Source organism: Saccopteryx bilineata, chromosome 2 (assembly GCF_036850765.1).
Source record: "Saccopteryx bilineata isolate mSacBil1 chromosome 2, mSacBil1_pri_phased_curated, whole genome shotgun sequence".
Lineage (NCBI taxonomy): Eukaryota > Metazoa > Chordata > Mammalia > Chiroptera > Emballonuridae > Saccopteryx > Saccopteryx bilineata.
The window spans coordinates 332,242,276-332,260,052 of NC_089491.1; the positions used below are offsets into that span (position 1 = coordinate 332,242,276).

At 38.3% G+C, this 17,777-nt stretch overlaps 1 protein-coding gene across 1 annotated transcript in view; it reads right to left on the reverse strand.

Annotated features, from left to right (window-relative positions):
* Positions 1 to 2,493: 2,493 nt before the first annotated feature.
* Positions 2,494 to 17,777, reverse strand: part of ZNF800 (zinc finger protein 800) — a 53,967-nt gene continuing 38,683 nt past the window's right edge. The window contains exon 6 of the mRNA XM_066262218.1: positions 2,494 to 3,677. Coding sequence (XP_066118315.1) covers positions 3,506 to 3,677 — 172 coding nt within the window. The 3' untranslated portion in view covers positions 2,494 to 3,505. The remainder of the gene's footprint in view (positions 3,678 to 17,777) is intronic.

Below are 17,777 nucleotides of genomic sequence, written 5' to 3' on the forward strand. Positions count from 1 at the left end.
CAGCCTGACCAGGTGGTGGTGCAGTGGATAGAGCGTCAGACTGAGATGCAGAAGACCCAGGTTCGAGACCCCGAGGTCGCCAGCTTGAACGCGGGCTCATCTGGTTTGAGCAAAAGCTCACCAGCTTGGACCCAAGGTCGCTGGCTCGAGCAAGGGATTACTTGTTCTGCTGAAGGCCCACGGTCAAGGCACATATGAGAAAGTAATCAATGAACAAATAAAAGTCTTGCAACGAAAAACTGATGATTGATGCTTCTCTCCATTCCTGTCTGTCTGTTCCTGTCTATCTATCCCTCTCTCTGACTCTCTCTCTATCCCTGTAAAAAAAGAAAAAATAAGAATCTAGACATCCAGACACAGTCTCTTCCGTCATTCATTCTAGTATGGCAAACAGCAAATACAACCACCACCACCCCTCCCACACACACACACAGAGTAAATAAATAAAGTTACAAGTTGAGATAAGGAATTCTAATAAAGAACTGAGAAAGCAAATGGGAGAAGGAGGCTACTTTCAATCAATGCTCTGGGCAGGTCATTCTTAAAATGTTTTTAACCTGTTATCTAAGAAAGAGGTTGTGGTGGGGAAGAGGCTAGCCAGGAGAGCAGGTTAAACAGATACATTTACTAAGCCCCTGAGCTGCAGAAAAGATCTTGGCCTATTGGAGGAGCCAGTTTGGCTGCATCATGGGCAATAAAAATAGAAGCATTCATGGGGTTTGAAATATAAGTAAGGGCCAGATTGTGCAGGGCTCTATGAGCCAGGTAAGGAGTTCAGATTTTATCATAGTAGAAACACTTAACTCGATTTATAAGTAAGGTCATTTTTGCCATTCTATCAAGAAGTGGGTCTTAGGTCAAGAGTGGGAGCAGAAAGACTAGGAAAGACTGGCTGTCAGATGAGAAAAAATATATATGTTGATCAGGATTCAGTAATGCCATTGAAAATGGAAAGAAACCAACAGATTAAAGATATATTTTGAAGATTCAATCAATAGATTATGTTGGTCTATTTGATATAAGACAGAGGTTATGAAAAAAATCACAGATGTTGCTTAGAGAGAAATTGGTTGGATGGTGGCACCATTTACTATAATAGGAAAAAATGGGGGAAACAAGTCTGGGGTGAGAATGAGGAATTAGATTTTGGACATGTTAAGTTTGAAAGATTTGTATCATCCAAAGGAAGATATTGAGCAAGCAGTTAGACATATAAGTCTAGAACTTATAGGAAATGTCAAAGTAGGAAACATAAATTTAAAACTCCTTAGAATAAAGACATAACTTAAATCAATGGAAATTGATAAGCTCATCCTGGGAAAGAACATAGGAAGAAAAGAGTGTTCCAATGGCAGTGAGAAACTTCAACTTTTCAAAGTTAGGCAGGAGATCTAGCATAAAACTGAGGAGTGATCACTGAAGCAAGAAAAGAACCAGAACAGAACAGTGCCTTAGACATGAAGAGAGAACATTTAAAGAAGCAGAGTGATCAAGGTGAGGACAAAAGAAAATATCCTTTTGGATAGGGTAATATGGAAGTGACTGGTAATCTTAATTAACAATGACACTTTCAGCAGTGGTGATGGGGAGTCATCACGTTGTGAATTTTAAAGTGAATAGATTAGCGAAACTTGGTTATGAAGTAGAGCTGAGAAATGGCTCACTGATGGAAAAGATGTACACAAGGGAAGGGTTGATCAAGATGGGGGACACTGGAGCATATCTGCAATCTGATGGGAAGGATTCATTCGAGACAGAGATTGATGATGCAAAAGAAAGGAGATAACCTAAGGACAAGAGTCCTTGAAAAGAGAAGAGGGGATGGGGCCCAGAGCTCGAGGAGCTAGCCTTTGAAACTTCCTCCGTAGTCACAAAAAGGTAGAACGTGGTTACCAATGCAGCTGAACTGGGAGCAGAGGTCTTGTGGTGAAACAATGAGGAAGTTTATATGTAATACCTTAGTTTCCAAGGGAAATTTGAAGCAAGCTGAGAGGAGGGGGTCACAAACACGTGGAGGAGATTAACAGGTGTAAACAGTAGTTTTAGAAGTGGGAAACTGGCCCTACAATAGGAACAATAGCACCAATTTGAAGTTAGAAATAACGGATTGAAAGTAAAACTGGTTGGCTGCATTATGTGCTTTTCTTGAAGAAAATGTTCAGTTGTCCCAGTCAGGTGCATGAAAGGCAAGTGGTAAGATTCATCAAAAGCTGGGATCTTACAGGACAGTAAATTGGAAGAAATTCAGGTTCAAGACTGCTGAAAACATTGTGTTTCAAGGAGGAGGATTATAAGGATGGACTATGGGCTTTAGGCTAGAAAGAAAGGAAGTAAATCCAAGAAATGGCTGGCAAATAGAGGAAAAACGGGTTAATCAATTAGCTGTCAGTGAACGAAGGATTCAGAATAGGATGATGATGATCAGTGGAATGTCTGATACTGTGCTAGCTCAGGTCCTCCTAGAAGTAGACACCAACACAGGGTTAAACTTGCAAGAGTTTTATTGAGGGAACATCATTGAAGGATAAAGGGAAGGATTCAGAAATGGGGTGGGGTAGGCCTTCATATCATAAAGCAAGTTGGACAGCTATGAAAGGAGACGAAGGATTGCGCAAGAAGAACCTTAGACTGCCTGCAGCAGTTCTAAGAAAGTTTCAGCCAGGCTGCGGAGGAGTCCCCACGGCCAAGTTGCTCATTAGAGGAGTCCAGCGTCGCACATCACTAACACCCTCACTGTGCTCAGTCTCCGACTGGGAACAGCCTGGGAGCAGCACAGCCTGAGAACAGCAGCCTCGTGCACACCCAGCGCGCAGTGGATTCCCTGGGGTGGCAGTGCAGAGGAGTGGGAGCAAGGACTGATTCCGAAGGAAGAAATGGTCCCTGGAGACAAAGCTACAGGAGGGGACTGAATGTTGGAGCTCAAATCCAACCACAGTAACGCATTACGCAACTCCAGATTGTGTGGATCGATCGCCCAGACACTGGGGACGTGCACGCTTATGAAAACAATCTTCTGGCTGGTGTGTGGGGGGAGGTGGGGGAAGGCGGGAGTTAGCTACCTTGTTGATAGGATTTGAGGTGGCGAAGACTAAGCTGGGTGCTAGTCTTTGAAGAACTGATCATGAATAAAACTGACTAGGTAGTTGATAAATTATGCGGAGGAGGCAGAGAGGGTGGTATTGTCCAAGGGCAGGATTCTCAGAGAAGCCAGGATCTCGGCGGGCAGGAAGAGATGATCTGTGAGGCCAAGGACTGCAAGGCAACCCTCCCTACCCTCCGGCCCTAAGGCACGGGGTCCTCCCGGGCGGCTGCGAAGAGAGTTCTGGGCAAACCAGGTTCCGTCCGAGCAAGGGGGCGACGGGGTCTACTAATGCCGTGGACACCGGGAAACACTGACGACAGAGAGACTGGAGGGTGGGCGGCAGGGCGGACGCGGAGAGGCGCCTCAGGTCCTGGAGCGGGGAGCAGCGCCGGCGTGGTCCCGCCGGTGGCCGGGCGGCGGCGCTCACGGGGGCGCGGGCTTCCGGAGGCCGCGGGCAGCGTGCTGGCGCTCCCGGGCGGCGCCCCCACGAAGCTTAGCGCGGCAGCTGGCGGCGGCTTGGCGCGTGGTGACGGCGGCCGCCGACGGGCAGCGGCTCCCGGGGGCGGCGGCGCTGCGGGGCGACGACTTCCCGAGGCTTCGGCCCGCGCGGGCGCAGCAGTTCCCAGGGAGAAAGACAAAGACACGCCGGTTAGAAACGGGAAAACGCACCGGCGCCTCCCCGCTAACCAAAGAGCCGGAACCCAACTCAGCGCCATGCCATTTCCGCCCAACAGGTCATCGGGCTGTCACTTTGACACAGGAGATAAACCCGTGTGGACCACAGAGAAACTGCGTCCACCTAGTTGGTCGCAGACATGTTTTAGTAACTTGAGAAAATGGGTTACTTTTTTAGTACTTCGACCCAGAAATTCTAGTTTCATAATCTTCCCTTAAATAATGATTATGAATACAAACAAAATTTGCATAAAGGGTACCCAGTGCAGTATCTACAATAGCAAACAAACAAAAACAAAAGAAAAAATTAAAGAAAAATTAGAAATATCCTATACCTAACAAAGTGTTGATGAGATTAGACAATTTCTTATAATGTATACTGACCTATTAAAATAATGTTGAGAAATAATACCTAATCATTCGGGGAAAGGATACTAGATGGGATAAAAATCAGTTTCATCCCCATTTGTAGTGTGTGTGGACATGTGTATACTTATGTGTGTACATGTGTATACATGCATAACACACCACATATGTATAAAAGTGGAAAGACTCCAAAATGGTAACTGGTTATCTCCAGGTGATGAGGCTGCAGGTAATCTTGTTCCCCAAATTGTATACAATGAGAATATTTTATTTTTATAATAAAAATACAAGTTAACTCAAAGGAATTTTACTCCATTCTTATGTACCCATTCTTTCTCCCAATTCAAATTTATGTATTTATCTTTATTGATTGATTTTAGACAGAAGGAGAAACATTGATTTGTTGTACCACTTATTTATGCATTCATTGGTTGATTCTTGTATGTGCCCTGACCGGGGATCCAACCTGCAACCTTGGCATTATCATGACACTCTAACCAACTGAGCTACTCAGCCAGGGCCCAATACAAATATATTAAAATAATTATTTTAAATTGTGTAGCAGTGGTGGACATCAAAAGACTTTAAAAGTGAATGGTCTACCGAAGTAGTTTAGCTTTCTCAAAGGTTCTAAGTAAATTACAATATCACAGAGCAGTTTATCCCTTAACCATTACACAGTTTATCAAAACCACTGTCTTTTGTGAAGATATACCTCATTTTACTCTATTAAACATTTCTACCTCAGGGGGAAAAATGCCTTCTGGGCTTCTAACACACATAATTTGATTTGTAATCCCCACAGACCTGGGAACATAAACTTTGCTTAAACCAGAAAATATTACCATATTTTAGAACAAATATTTAACTACTATCAATGTTTGAAAAATGTATTCAATAATTTTCTCTTTAACTTGGAAGTAGGAACAAAACAAATATTACAATGAACTATAGTCTAAACATCTGGATCTTCCAATCATAACAAATTTAAAATCTTTGGCAATTATATAAATACTTAGGGAATCTGTTAAACTTTCTTCTAGGGAAATACATAAGGATAAAAATAAAATCATACTATGACAAGGGGTGGGGTTTTGTTACTCAATTGATAGAATATTATTATTGAAGTTCCAATGATATTTCAAGCTAAAGTGACCTCAGAGTTGTCAGGCTGATTTTACTTAATGATGAGCAAACCAAGCTTCGATGTTGATTGGAATGTTACTTAAAACAGGGTTTTTCAACCACCAATCCACGGACCATTGCCAGAAATTTAGTGCTTGTCCGTGTAAGAATTAACCACCCTGATGTTGTATGAAGAGTATAGACCCAATGATCTTAGTTGAAGTCACTTATGCTAAGGGTGATTTCTGCCTTAGCACTCCCTGAAATAATTGTATTTTCACAACCTATCCCCAAGTGTGGATAGGTTGAAAACCACTGATTTAAAACACACAATCCTGCAAGTTTCTTCCCTCTAGATACTGGATAAAAATTATCATGTCTAAAGGCATGCCATTAGTTTAAAAAAAAAAACAAAACCATAAATAAAATATACAAAAAGGCCAAATCCTAAGAAGCCAAAAGTTTGTGTGTTTTTTTGAGCAGTTAATTGCGACTGCTCCTGAACAAAAAGAAAGCTGAATGAGCTTTTTATGAAGCATCAGCTCTCCAAAAACCTTATCACCAAATGATTTCACATAACAGGATTAAATACAGGTAAAATGGAACAGCACTTATTTTAGGGGCTAGTCCAACTGTCTATCCATACTGAGATTTCAATTTAATTTGACATTTTTGAGTGCTCATTGTCACAGACACCTAAGAAAAACAAAACAAACAAAATATAAGGTTCCTGCCTTTGAGAAGCTCTAACTAGAAAATTACCTTCAGATTATTAAAATAATTCAGACCCTGAGGCTAATCTGAATCCCTAAACCACCCCACTCCACAGTCCTGCCAAAGTATACTTCCCCATCATATTCTTCAGATGAAGTAACTTCCCATCATTCCTTTCCTCAAATTCATCCCAAGAGCATCCTTTTGTCTCCATGCTAAATTATTAGTTCTTAACCTTTCAGGGGAGTGAAAACTCAGTCTGAGATTTTGACTAAAGAGGTGGATGGACTCTGTCCTCCAGAAACATGCACAGAGATGTATACACCATATACAGTGTGTCCGTAAAGTCATGGTGCACTTTTGACCAGTCACAGAAAAGCAACAAGACGATAGAAATGTGAAATTTGCACCAAATAAAAGAAAAACTCTCCCAGTTTTGTACCTATTCAGTGCAGTTCGATGTGGGCTCACGCACAGATTTTTTTAGGGCTCCTTAGGTAGCTATCCCATATAGCAGGGGTCCCCAAACATTTTACACAGGGGGCCAGTTCACTGTCCCTCAGACCGTTGGAGGGCCGGACTATAAAAAAACTATGAACAAATCCCTATGCACACTGCACATATTTTAAAGTAGAAAAACAAAATGGGAACAAATACAATATTTAAAATAACAAGTAAATTTAAATAAACAAACTGACCAGTATTTCAATGGGAACTATGCTCCTCTCACTGACCACCAATGAAAGAGGTGCCCCTTCCTGAAGTGCGGTGGGGGCCGGATAAATGGCCTCAGGGGGCCACATGCGGCCCGCGGGCCGTAGTTTGGGGACCTCTGCCATATAGTCTCTACAGACTCATCACTGACTGATGGCCTACCAGAACAGGGTTTCTCCACCAAACTACCGGTTTCCTTCAACAGTTTATCCCACTGAGTAATGTTATTCCTATGTGGTGGCGCTTCGTTATAAACGCGCCGATATTCACATTGCACTTTGGTCACGGATTTGAATTTAGCGAGCCACAGAACACACTGAACTTTCCTCTGTACCATCCACATCTCGACTGGCATGGCTGTGGGCTGCTCCGCTGTATACATGGTGTTACGTCATCATCTGCGCGTGCGCACATGCTACCATATCATCCTACAGAAACTGGGAGGGTTTTCCTTTTATTTGGTGCAGATTTCACATTTCTATCGTCTTTTGTTGCTTTCCTGTGACCAGTCAAAAGTGCACCATGACTTTACGGACACACTGGACTTTATTTCACTGCACTGAAAACTGATTTCCTGGACATAAGCAATAAATAACATTTATACAGGATTATGCCTCCCTCACATTGTTATTTTTCATGAAAGAAAAATGATTTCCTGAAAAAAATTAATTTAAAAAAATCCTAACTGCTCAGTAATCAATTTCAATGAATTGAGCTGAAAGTGTGATATGGCCTTTGACACAGCAACACATACATCATCTCTGATAATCAAATACAACTTTTTTATCCATGGCAACAAGTGCTGAAATCCTCTACTTAAAGGTACACAGAACAAAAGCAGAATTCTATAGCATGTTTTGTTAGGTTATGGTAGTCTGTGAACCAGAATACTAAATTCCTCCAAAATTCTCAAGTCAAAGTCACATTATTTCTTCTGCCTTCAAGTTCAATTAAGACTCCTGGAAAGGCAGCAAATTTCTGTCTGGTAGAGAAAAACATCATATTCTGTTCCTATTTCTTGGCAATGCCTCTTGGAAAGTGGTGACAGGTGCTGATACGGAAAATAGGAAGGCACAATGATGTATGGCTATCCTTTCCTCATCAAAGCAGGAAAACCATGATGTGTGATTAACATCACAGGTACACATCTGCCCTCTAAGTGCTATCATTTTTTCCCATTTAAATATTTATTAAAAAGAGAGAGAAACAGGAGAGAATTTTAAAGATGTTACTACTCTTTCCAGTTTCCAGAAAGTATCCCAAGATGGAATTATTTGATGACATCAGGGAGCACATGAAAACATGACTTGCACTGAGAGGCATCAATAGTTTCATGCAGTCGCATGCTGGACAGAAAATGGTATAGCACTCATTTTTTTTTTTCCAACTCTGGAGTGATACCATTTGACAGAAGCACTGCCTCAATTCTCTTAGGATTTCATGGACTATATAGAAGAACCTTTTGCACCAAACTACTTGCCTGTCTATTCCCCAAACCACACTATTATGTCCCATCCAATGCTTTTGTTCTTGGCATTTCACCCTTCAGAAATATATCATCTCCCTCCTCTCATCTACTCAAACATGCCCATCCCTCAAGACCCAGACCAAACCCATTCTGATATGCTTTGATTACTGCAGTCTGGAATGATTTATCCATTTTACTTCCCACAATGATTTCTATCTATGACCGTTCTCAGTGTGGTTCTGAGACTACCAGCTTCAAAAATGCACCAAAATCTGTATTTTTCAAACACCAGAAAGAGCTGTGGCAATTCTCCCACTGTTTTCACTAATCTGTTTCACCACTCTTAAACGAGTAAGTCATCCCCACGTGCATGGAGAGGGGAAGGCTGACAAGGCTTATTGTTGCTGGAGTGACCAACTGATTCATCTCAATTACTCCTTTCTGTGCTCACTTTCACACATTAAGTTTTGATTTGTCAATTGTGTTTGTCGGATCTGTAATGTCATTGTTGACTGTTGAATTTGCTATCATCAAACATCCATCCCTGTGTTTTTCAATTATCACCTCCCAATTCCAAGGCCATCCTATTGTTCAAAGCTTCAGAGGCTGCTACCATTTTCTAAATAACTACACTCTACGAAAAAGAATTGCAGCAGAGCCTGAAATGAAGGCAAGCGTGATTAGATGGAAAGGACTACAATAGGCATCTTTTACTCAAATAAAATATAAAGTTATATATATATTCTGGAGCTAAGCAGTAACTTGAAGATCATTTCTTCCTTTAGATTCACAGTACAGATAAGGGAAATGTGGAGAATAGACTATTTTGAAGCAAAAAACTAAAATTTTGAAAAAAACAAAATAGCAAAATCATGCAAAGCCAAAAGTGTCCTAATAAGTTAATGAATTCAACATTAAGGATAAATGAAATTAGGACTTAAAAGAATTAAATTAAAAAATGTAAAAGATGAGATAGGTCACTTATAGAAATGGCACAAAAGATTGTCTCTGACATTACAAATATCAAGATGGCCTGAATTCAGTGCGTTACGTTTATTAATATTATTTGTCAGGCATTAGGCTAAGTGTTTTACATTTATTAGTGTAATTTTATTAAACTCTAATGGGAAAAAAAATGTACTAAATGAGATAGTCCATATCGACTCTGTAAGAAAACAAACCAAGAAAGCAAAACTGGCCATGTGTCCATACCCTGCTTGGTTTAGTAGAAAGGTTGCTCTAAAAATTGAAAAACATCTGGTGTGTGTGGCAAGTACAGGGTGGGGCAAAAGTAGGTTTATAGTTGTTAGTATGCAAAAGTTTATTCCTATATTATTATTAATTGTATTATTTTCTATGGGAATAACTGTAAACCTACCTTTGCCCCACTCTGTATATTCCTATGGGAAAGATGAACATATCACACTACCAGAACTTGCTAACATTGATCAGAGAGCTGACTCAATGCTCATTAAGCAACCTCATAATTATAATTAACTTTTCCATGCAGATTTGCCAACTGGGAGAAAATATATTTAACCATAAATATGAGAAGTGAGTGTGCCTGATACTTCTCATTGCAAATTTGAACACTAGCATCATGGTATTTAAACAGCAGTATCTATGTGCCTAGGGTGACCTTGCTACATCAACCAATTAACCACAATCAATAACCAGGGCCAGCCTTAGAAAGAAGTGGCCACGTCACAGTTACCTGTGAGGTCTGGCAGGAAGGCTAGCATAGCCACTCTGTCTTGCTGTTCACCATCTTCAAACTACAATGCTATGTGATTTCAAACATGCACATGCACCTGTGCGCGCGCACACACATACACACACACACACACACACTATTTAATTAGAAATGGAAATGATGTAAAAAGAAGAAACATAGTGTTTACTCCATGCTCTAGAGCACCACCTTGTGAATTTAGAACTTAGTTTTAATAGCAGAGAAGGCTGAATATGGTTTTTAATGGCATAAACAAATAAGTATTTGTTTCACTTATTAAAAGAATTAGTCACCTAAACATAAAAGAAAAAGTTCAAGTATAACTTGGACATATAAACTTTTACTAAAAAGTATGAAAACATTTCCCATGACCACAATATGTAGTTACTTAGGGTGTTTTTCCCCCTATTTGGGGCGTTTTGTTTGTCATTGTTTATTTACTGATTAACATTTCTTTAGGAGAGACATAAATATAGCAAGGTCCTAAAAGGACTTATCACAATTCTTGACCAGACTTTAAAAGGTCCCAATCTTACACCAAGAATTTCAATGTCAGAATGCAGTAAGAACCAACAGGACCCGCCTAACCAGGCGGTGGTGTAGTGGATAGAGCATCAGACTGGGATGCAGAGGACCCAGGTTCGAGACCTCGGGGTTGCCAGCTTGAGTGCAGGCTCATCTTGTTTGAGCACAGCTCACCAGCTTGAGCCCAAGGTCACTGGCTTGAGCAAGGTGTCACTCGGTCACTCGTTCTACAAGGGGTCACTCACTCTGCTGTAGCCCCTCGGTCAAGGCACATATGAGAAAACAGTAAATGAACAACTAAGGTGCTGCAACGAAGAACTGATGCTTCGCATCTCCCTTTCTGTTTGTCCCTCTCTCTCTCTGTCTCTCTGCCACACACACACACACAAAAAGAACCAACAGGACCCCATGTCAAGGGTTGAAGATAACACACACAAAAGCTGCACTACTGCTATGAACATCAAGGATACAATCTTAACTTGTTCTGCTACTGAATTTTAACTATTGTGACAGTATTATAAAAAAATACTTTTAATCTTGTTAACTTTCTCCTATCAAAACCAGAGTTATTGATACTATTTGGAAAAATAATTACTCAGTAAATAATACACTGAGAAGTATTGCCATCCTTAGGGAGAATACTGGAGTACTGAATAATTAAATTATTTAGCCCAAATATAAGTACTTAACCTCTTTAAATCCTATCATGGACATTGGCATGGGACACATTTTTTTTAAATGATCTGTCTTTTGTGATACAGTTTGGTACAAAAGATAAAAAATAAAGCACTTCTGATAGGCACCAATTACTTCTGATAAATAAAGCAATAATTGCATTGATAGGTAAGTTGGCCAAAATAAACCCAGAATGATCAAAAGTATGGATTTTTTTATACAGATGATTATGAGTCTTATCAAGAATATGAAAAGATAAAAACTGTTTCATGAAACAAAAAATCATTTCTGTAATTTTTTAATATGAGGGTGTTTTAAATTTTAGAAAATAAACATTTATGGTTTGATATTTATAAAATCACTGCTATTCACTGGACATATTAAACTGCTTTGTACATACCATATGGTTTACACACATCTAACGATATATGATTTCCCTGAAAACAGCACCTGCCATTTCTTTATCAAGTAGAAAACATCCAAATTAGCTATATTTGGTAACTAGCAGTAATTATTATATACATTTCACTTTTTTAACTTCAACAGTTATAAAATAAATCGATGACCATGATCTCTGAAAAAAATGTGAAATACATTATATTGCACATGTGGTAGCCAATATGATATGCTATAAACAAAGAACAATTTAACACTTTGTTCATTTCCATTAATGAAAACTGGATATCTAAATGATAGGTAATATAGTAAAAACTGGAAAGTTCATGGACCAAGAAATAAAAATACCTGGGGTTCTATAATTTTCAGACATATTGTTAAAACATGATGAAAAAGTAAGGTACAGAAAAGTGGGTACTATATGCTAGCATTTACATGAAAAGAATTACATTTATATGGGTATAGATGCATAAAACGGCTCTTGAATGCCCAAGAAACTAGGAAGTTGTTGACTCTGGGAAAGAGAATGGAGGAACTGGAAGATGGAGTAGGACAGAGACTTACCTTTCACAGCACGTGTCTTTGTTAATTTTTTTACATGTACATGTTATCACCTACTAAAATAACCTTTAAGACAGAGATGGCTACTATCCCTGACCTCTTCATTAATTACACGTGACTTGTGCAATCACTTACCTCAAATTTCTCCAGTTTAAAATGAGGTTATACTAAATTCTAGAGTTCCCATCTACAATTCAACAGAATTATGGCTCAAAAAAAGGTATATACAAAATACCAGGTGGCTAAAGAAAATAAGCTTAACTTTGCAGTGACATACACAACATGACATTATAATTTATTTATTGTACATTGCTGCCTGCTCTGTTCCCATTAGGGCAGTGGTTCTCAAAGTGTGCACCCTATGGTATTCCAGAGAAAGATGTGCCTGTTGGGGACCAAAAAACCAACAGGGTTTTTGAAGTTTAGATTTTTGGGGGACAGAAGTGTGGGGAATTGGCTGTAAGCTGACAGTCTGCCCAACCCCCCACCTCACTTGCCTGATTAGGTTGAAAAAGGCTGTTAAACTGTGGTGCTGGATTATTTATACTACCCTCCCATGTTCCCAGGAAAGACTGGAGGCAAGTTTCTTCTATCCTTTTTTTGTGGTGTAAAGTTAAGATGATATGTATGGAGGGGGTTTTCTGCACTTGGTACAACTCTTGGGTTGTCTTGGAAACATGATCAAAGATCTCATTGATTTGTTAATGGCCCACTTTGCCCTATAAATAAAGCAAGATACGGTTTTTGGGTGTGCTTTGTTCTTGCCAGCAGCAATTATAGAGCCCTCCCTACCCCGTATTTTCTTAATTTTCTTAATTCCACGTATCTTCTTAATTCTGTACCATTCCCACTCGGGACCTGGAATTACTAGCTGCACTGGTTCACAGCATGTGCCCAGATATAAAAATAAATATAGTTACTCTATTATATCATTTCATTATGGAAATACCACTCTTTTTGTTAACACATCATTATTATATTTATTAACACATCATTATATTATGTTTAGATAAATACACCCAAATAAAATGGATAGATTTCTCAAAAAGAAGTGTGATATCGAAGAATCTGATTCTGGAAATGAGCAAAAGTTAAGTGTAAATAAAATAGGACTTGAAGACTGATGGGAAGAATTTAATTTATAGCATTTTCCATCACTTAACACTGAACAATACAATTGGATTAAAAACCTATTCATGGAAGCTTCAAGTGATTTTGGCTTAACATTAACAGAAGAAGAACTGGCAGCTATATCCACTGATCGTGGATTGATGATTAAACATAAGGAACTGTCTCTTGAAGCCTTTTGGATTTCTATAAAAGAAGAATATGTGGCAATATCTAAAAAAGCTTTGAACATTTTATTACAATTTTCAACATCCTATTATGTGAATTAGGATTTTCTACCCTCAACACAATTAAGAGTAAAAAGAGAGGAATTCTTCAATGTACTGATGAGGAGATGAGAGTTTGCCTTTCAAATATATGCCCAAACATTGAAGAAATCGCTAGGCACATCAGGCACGTTTCTCATAAACACAAGAATGAGAAAACTTAACACATTCACATTGGGACCTGCTGAATTTTCTAAATCTTACTAAGAATGTATCTATATATATAAAAAGATAACTTTTTTGTCATTTTTTAATTTTTTAACCCCCCTTTTTTACAAATTCTAAAAAGCATAACAAAAAATGTAACATAAAAATGTTTTTAATGTCAGAATAAATTTAATTTTATCATATTTATTTTGTTTAATTACTATAAAAGCACACTTGGACTTTATATTTTTTTCCTTTAATATTTGACAATTATTATAACATAATTTCTAAAAACTTTGTATATAGTGCACCTACAATTATTTATAGGATTTTAAATGTGCCCCAACTTCAAAAAGTTTGAAAACCACTGCATTAGGGTATAAAGGCAACATAGTAAGAAAGTCTGGGAAGAAAATTCATGTTTATCAACTTGACAATGACTGTCTTCTCTCCTTTTATTCTGTACCAAAAGTAAAAGTCTGGTTAATCCTCCTGTTATATACATCCAAACTATTGCTTCTAAGATATGGACTCTCAAAACATATTTTGATAATTAAATAAATATTGTGAAAAGCAATTATAAAGAGGTAGAATTTTTAAGTGAATCCTGAGATAAGGAAAAGATTAAAAAAATCACCCCTGTATTCCCATATATTAGCCCAAGAATCTCCTAAAATCATCCATAATCTTCATAAATACAAGATAACAACAGAATCACAGTAACCAAAAGTAGAGCAATAGAAAGAAGGGTCAGACCAGCAAAGTAGGACGTGAAGAGGACATGGAAAAGAAACCAAAGTTGATTGACACCCAGTGAACAGAGAATGGGGACAAACAGGCCTGGGACCCCCTTCTTCATTAGTCTACATGCTAGAGTAGCATGTTTGTCTAGGGCAGCGGTTCTCAACCTGTGGGTTGCGACCCCGGTGGGGGTCGAACAACCAAAACACAGGGGTCGCCTATTTCCAATGGCTTTAGGCGACCCCTGTGTTTTGGTCGTTCGACCCCCACCGGGGTCGTGACCCACAGGTTGAGAACCACTGGTCTAGGGTCTCAAAGGGCTTTGAGTCTAATCATGGGGGCACTGTAATTAAATAATGCAATAGTAACAAAAGATGAGAGTGAAAAATAAGTTCTTCAGAGGAAGAGGTTGGTGGGTTGGAGCTGTCCGGTAGATTCCCAGAAGAAACAGGACTTAGAAATCTATGTGATAAGCAAAGTAACAGCAATAGCACAAATAGAATAAAGTCAGCAAGGAGTCAGTTCCGATAGGATGATAAATTTAGTTTTAGTTAAGAGTTTGATTTTAAATAGTAACTCGGCAAAAATGTTAGAAACTTTTTTCAAACATCAGGTTGCCAAATATTCTTCATACTACAAAAGGAGTGATGACATGCTAATAGTATATCAAAAGTGACTGGACAGGCTCAAATATAAGATCAATATGCATCTAGATGTAAATTTTAATAGGGCAGGGCTCTGAGGTATGAGAAAATCAGACACATAGGATGTTGGGCAACCCTCTTCCAGTATTTTCTTATAGGTACCTAGTATTACTTTCTATCACAACCTTCACACTCAGGGGTCAGCTCCACCCAAAAATACATAAAACCAGGAAATCAAGAAGTGCCAGTTTTACCTTTCCATTGATTAAGTCTGGAATTGGGCCTGGTTGATGAAAGAGTGCTATAGGTTTCACTGCATGAGAAAAAATGTCAAAACAGAACAAAATACTATCCTCTGTCTCTCAGTGATCTAGTGACCTTGTAAAGCTAAAGGAATAATGTCTAACTACTTAATAGCTTTTGGAAAAATATGCAATATAAATTAAAAAGTAGTCATTACCTTATTAAAAATGTATCTGTGTGTGCACCCATGAACGTGTGCGTGTGATTTATTGGTAACACACTGATAAATCTTAAAAGAAATGTTGAAACAAAATTTACCTGTTAAATGCCGGCATAGGATGAGAAAGAAGATCAACAAATATAAAGAAGGTAATTAAGCAAAAGAAGTCTTCGATGCAGAAAGTATAGTCTAAAATCATATCCCACTGTTCATTTGTGTTACAATCCTCCAAATGCCTAAATACACATAAAACCTTTACTTAATAATCTCTTAATGATTTCCTGAGGTAAGCAAAGGTATATAGAGACTTGCCAGAAAAAAAAAAATCAACCTTTAAAAACAAATTTATTTTAAAATGAGGGTTTAAAACAGGTTATCAGTTAAAGGTTTTATGATTTCATATCATTCTGTGCTAGAGCAATGTGCTTTGTGTTATTTTGACATGGACATGAAGTTTATGCTATTGCCTATTATTGAATAATTTAAAGTTCAAAATAACAGAAAAAAGAGATCATTTTCAAAGCATTAAAACAGAAAACTTTGAAGGTTTCTTTCTCATTTTACTACAGATTATAATAATAAAATGTTGTTTTATTATAGCTATCCTGTCCTGGTTCAAGTCTGTCAGCATTTCTATTATTAATTTCAGTTTTTAAGGGTTATAACTTACCCATAAAATTTACTCTTGAAATCTGACAAAATATCCTTGGTTTATCTTCCCTTTAAAGCAGGGGTCTCAAACTCAACTCAGCATGTGGGCCGCAGAGCAAGATCACAGCGTTTGGCGGGCCGCACTAGGTCTACAAAAGGCAACTGTTACGCAACACTTTTCTCACTGCAGTTGAAAACAAAAAAAAAATCAGTACAAAATTGTTCGGCGGGCCGCGACGAGTTTGAGACCCCTGCTTTAAAGGGAGATAGTAATTAAAAGTTGGATAGCTCAGATGGTATAAGACCTATGCTTTCTGTATTAAATCAGTGATTTGTATTCCAAACAGGGTTGACTTCATAGAAGTCTCTGTGCACACCTTCCTAAGTATGTCTTGGCCTGGGCAAGGTAAACAGGTTGCTTCCTTTAAGTGCCAAGGTTGACAAAAATCTCCACTTGAACTCTAGTGGTTATCTATAGATAGATGGCAAGATCTCAAGTTTCATTGTTGGGTTCTCCCTTCAAAAAGGAGTGAAAAGAAATTGGGAGAAACCAGTGAGGGTCACAGGAACAGAGATGACAATGCAGAACATAGCTATTATTAACTGTTATTTTAAATATGCACTAGTCCAAAAAGTACAGCTTGGCATAGTAAAATTAGTATGTTTCAATCATCTGTTCAATGTTTGATAGCCTATTTTTTTTCCTATAGAATCTGGCTATAGCTACTAAATTCCTTAAGTTTATCATATACACTGTGTCAAGTTCTATTATTAGTTTACCCAGATGGCTTCCTTCTACTTTTCAGAAATAGTTTCTTCCTCGGTCAGAGACATAGGGACTAAATCACAAAATTCCAGGACAGATCAAGCTTTGGGACTCAACAAATCTTGTTCAGTCCAAGAATATTAATAGATTGTTTTATTTTTGAAAGTAAGATATTCCTTTTTTAAAAAAAATCTTTAAAATAGTTCTTACAAATTTTTTAAAAACCTTCTACATACAACACATAGCTTAGTTCACATTGCCTATTACTATTATAACTTAGCTTTCCAATGTGTCTTAGAGTAATATCAAATACATGTTATATTACAAATTTTACAGATGGTAGTGGGTGTAGGGGATGGGAGGTGGTGTGGGGAAAGAGACAGAGAGAAAACCAGTGCTAGCCAAACATCATTTTCCAAATGAAAAAATGAAATAAGAAGACACTGAACTAAATTACATAATAAGCTAAAAGAATATGAGAAGTGCAACGTTATGTTCTATTTATTTTTCCTGCTAATCTCTTCAAAACCTACGGCTGCACAGTAATGACTCCTAAATCTTCAGCCTCTGTACAATCTCTCTCCTGACCTCTAGTCTGTATATCCTACTCCTACTAAGCATCTCCAATTAGATATCCCACAAGCACCTCAAACTTAACACATCTAAACTTTAATTCAACATCTCCTAGAAAGTGTTCTCCCATTCCCTATCTTAAAGAATGGTGCCACACACCAACTCAAACAAAATGCCCAAACCTGAGAATCATACTAAATTCCTTCGTCTCCACTGTTCAGAAAATTCCATTTCTGAAATAATTAGCCTCAGTATCTATCTCCATAGTCCCACTGCCACTACATAAATTGAGGACCCATCACTTCTTAAATTTCTGAAGCTGGTTTCTATTTGATTTCTCCACCACAAATATTACCCCCACCTCT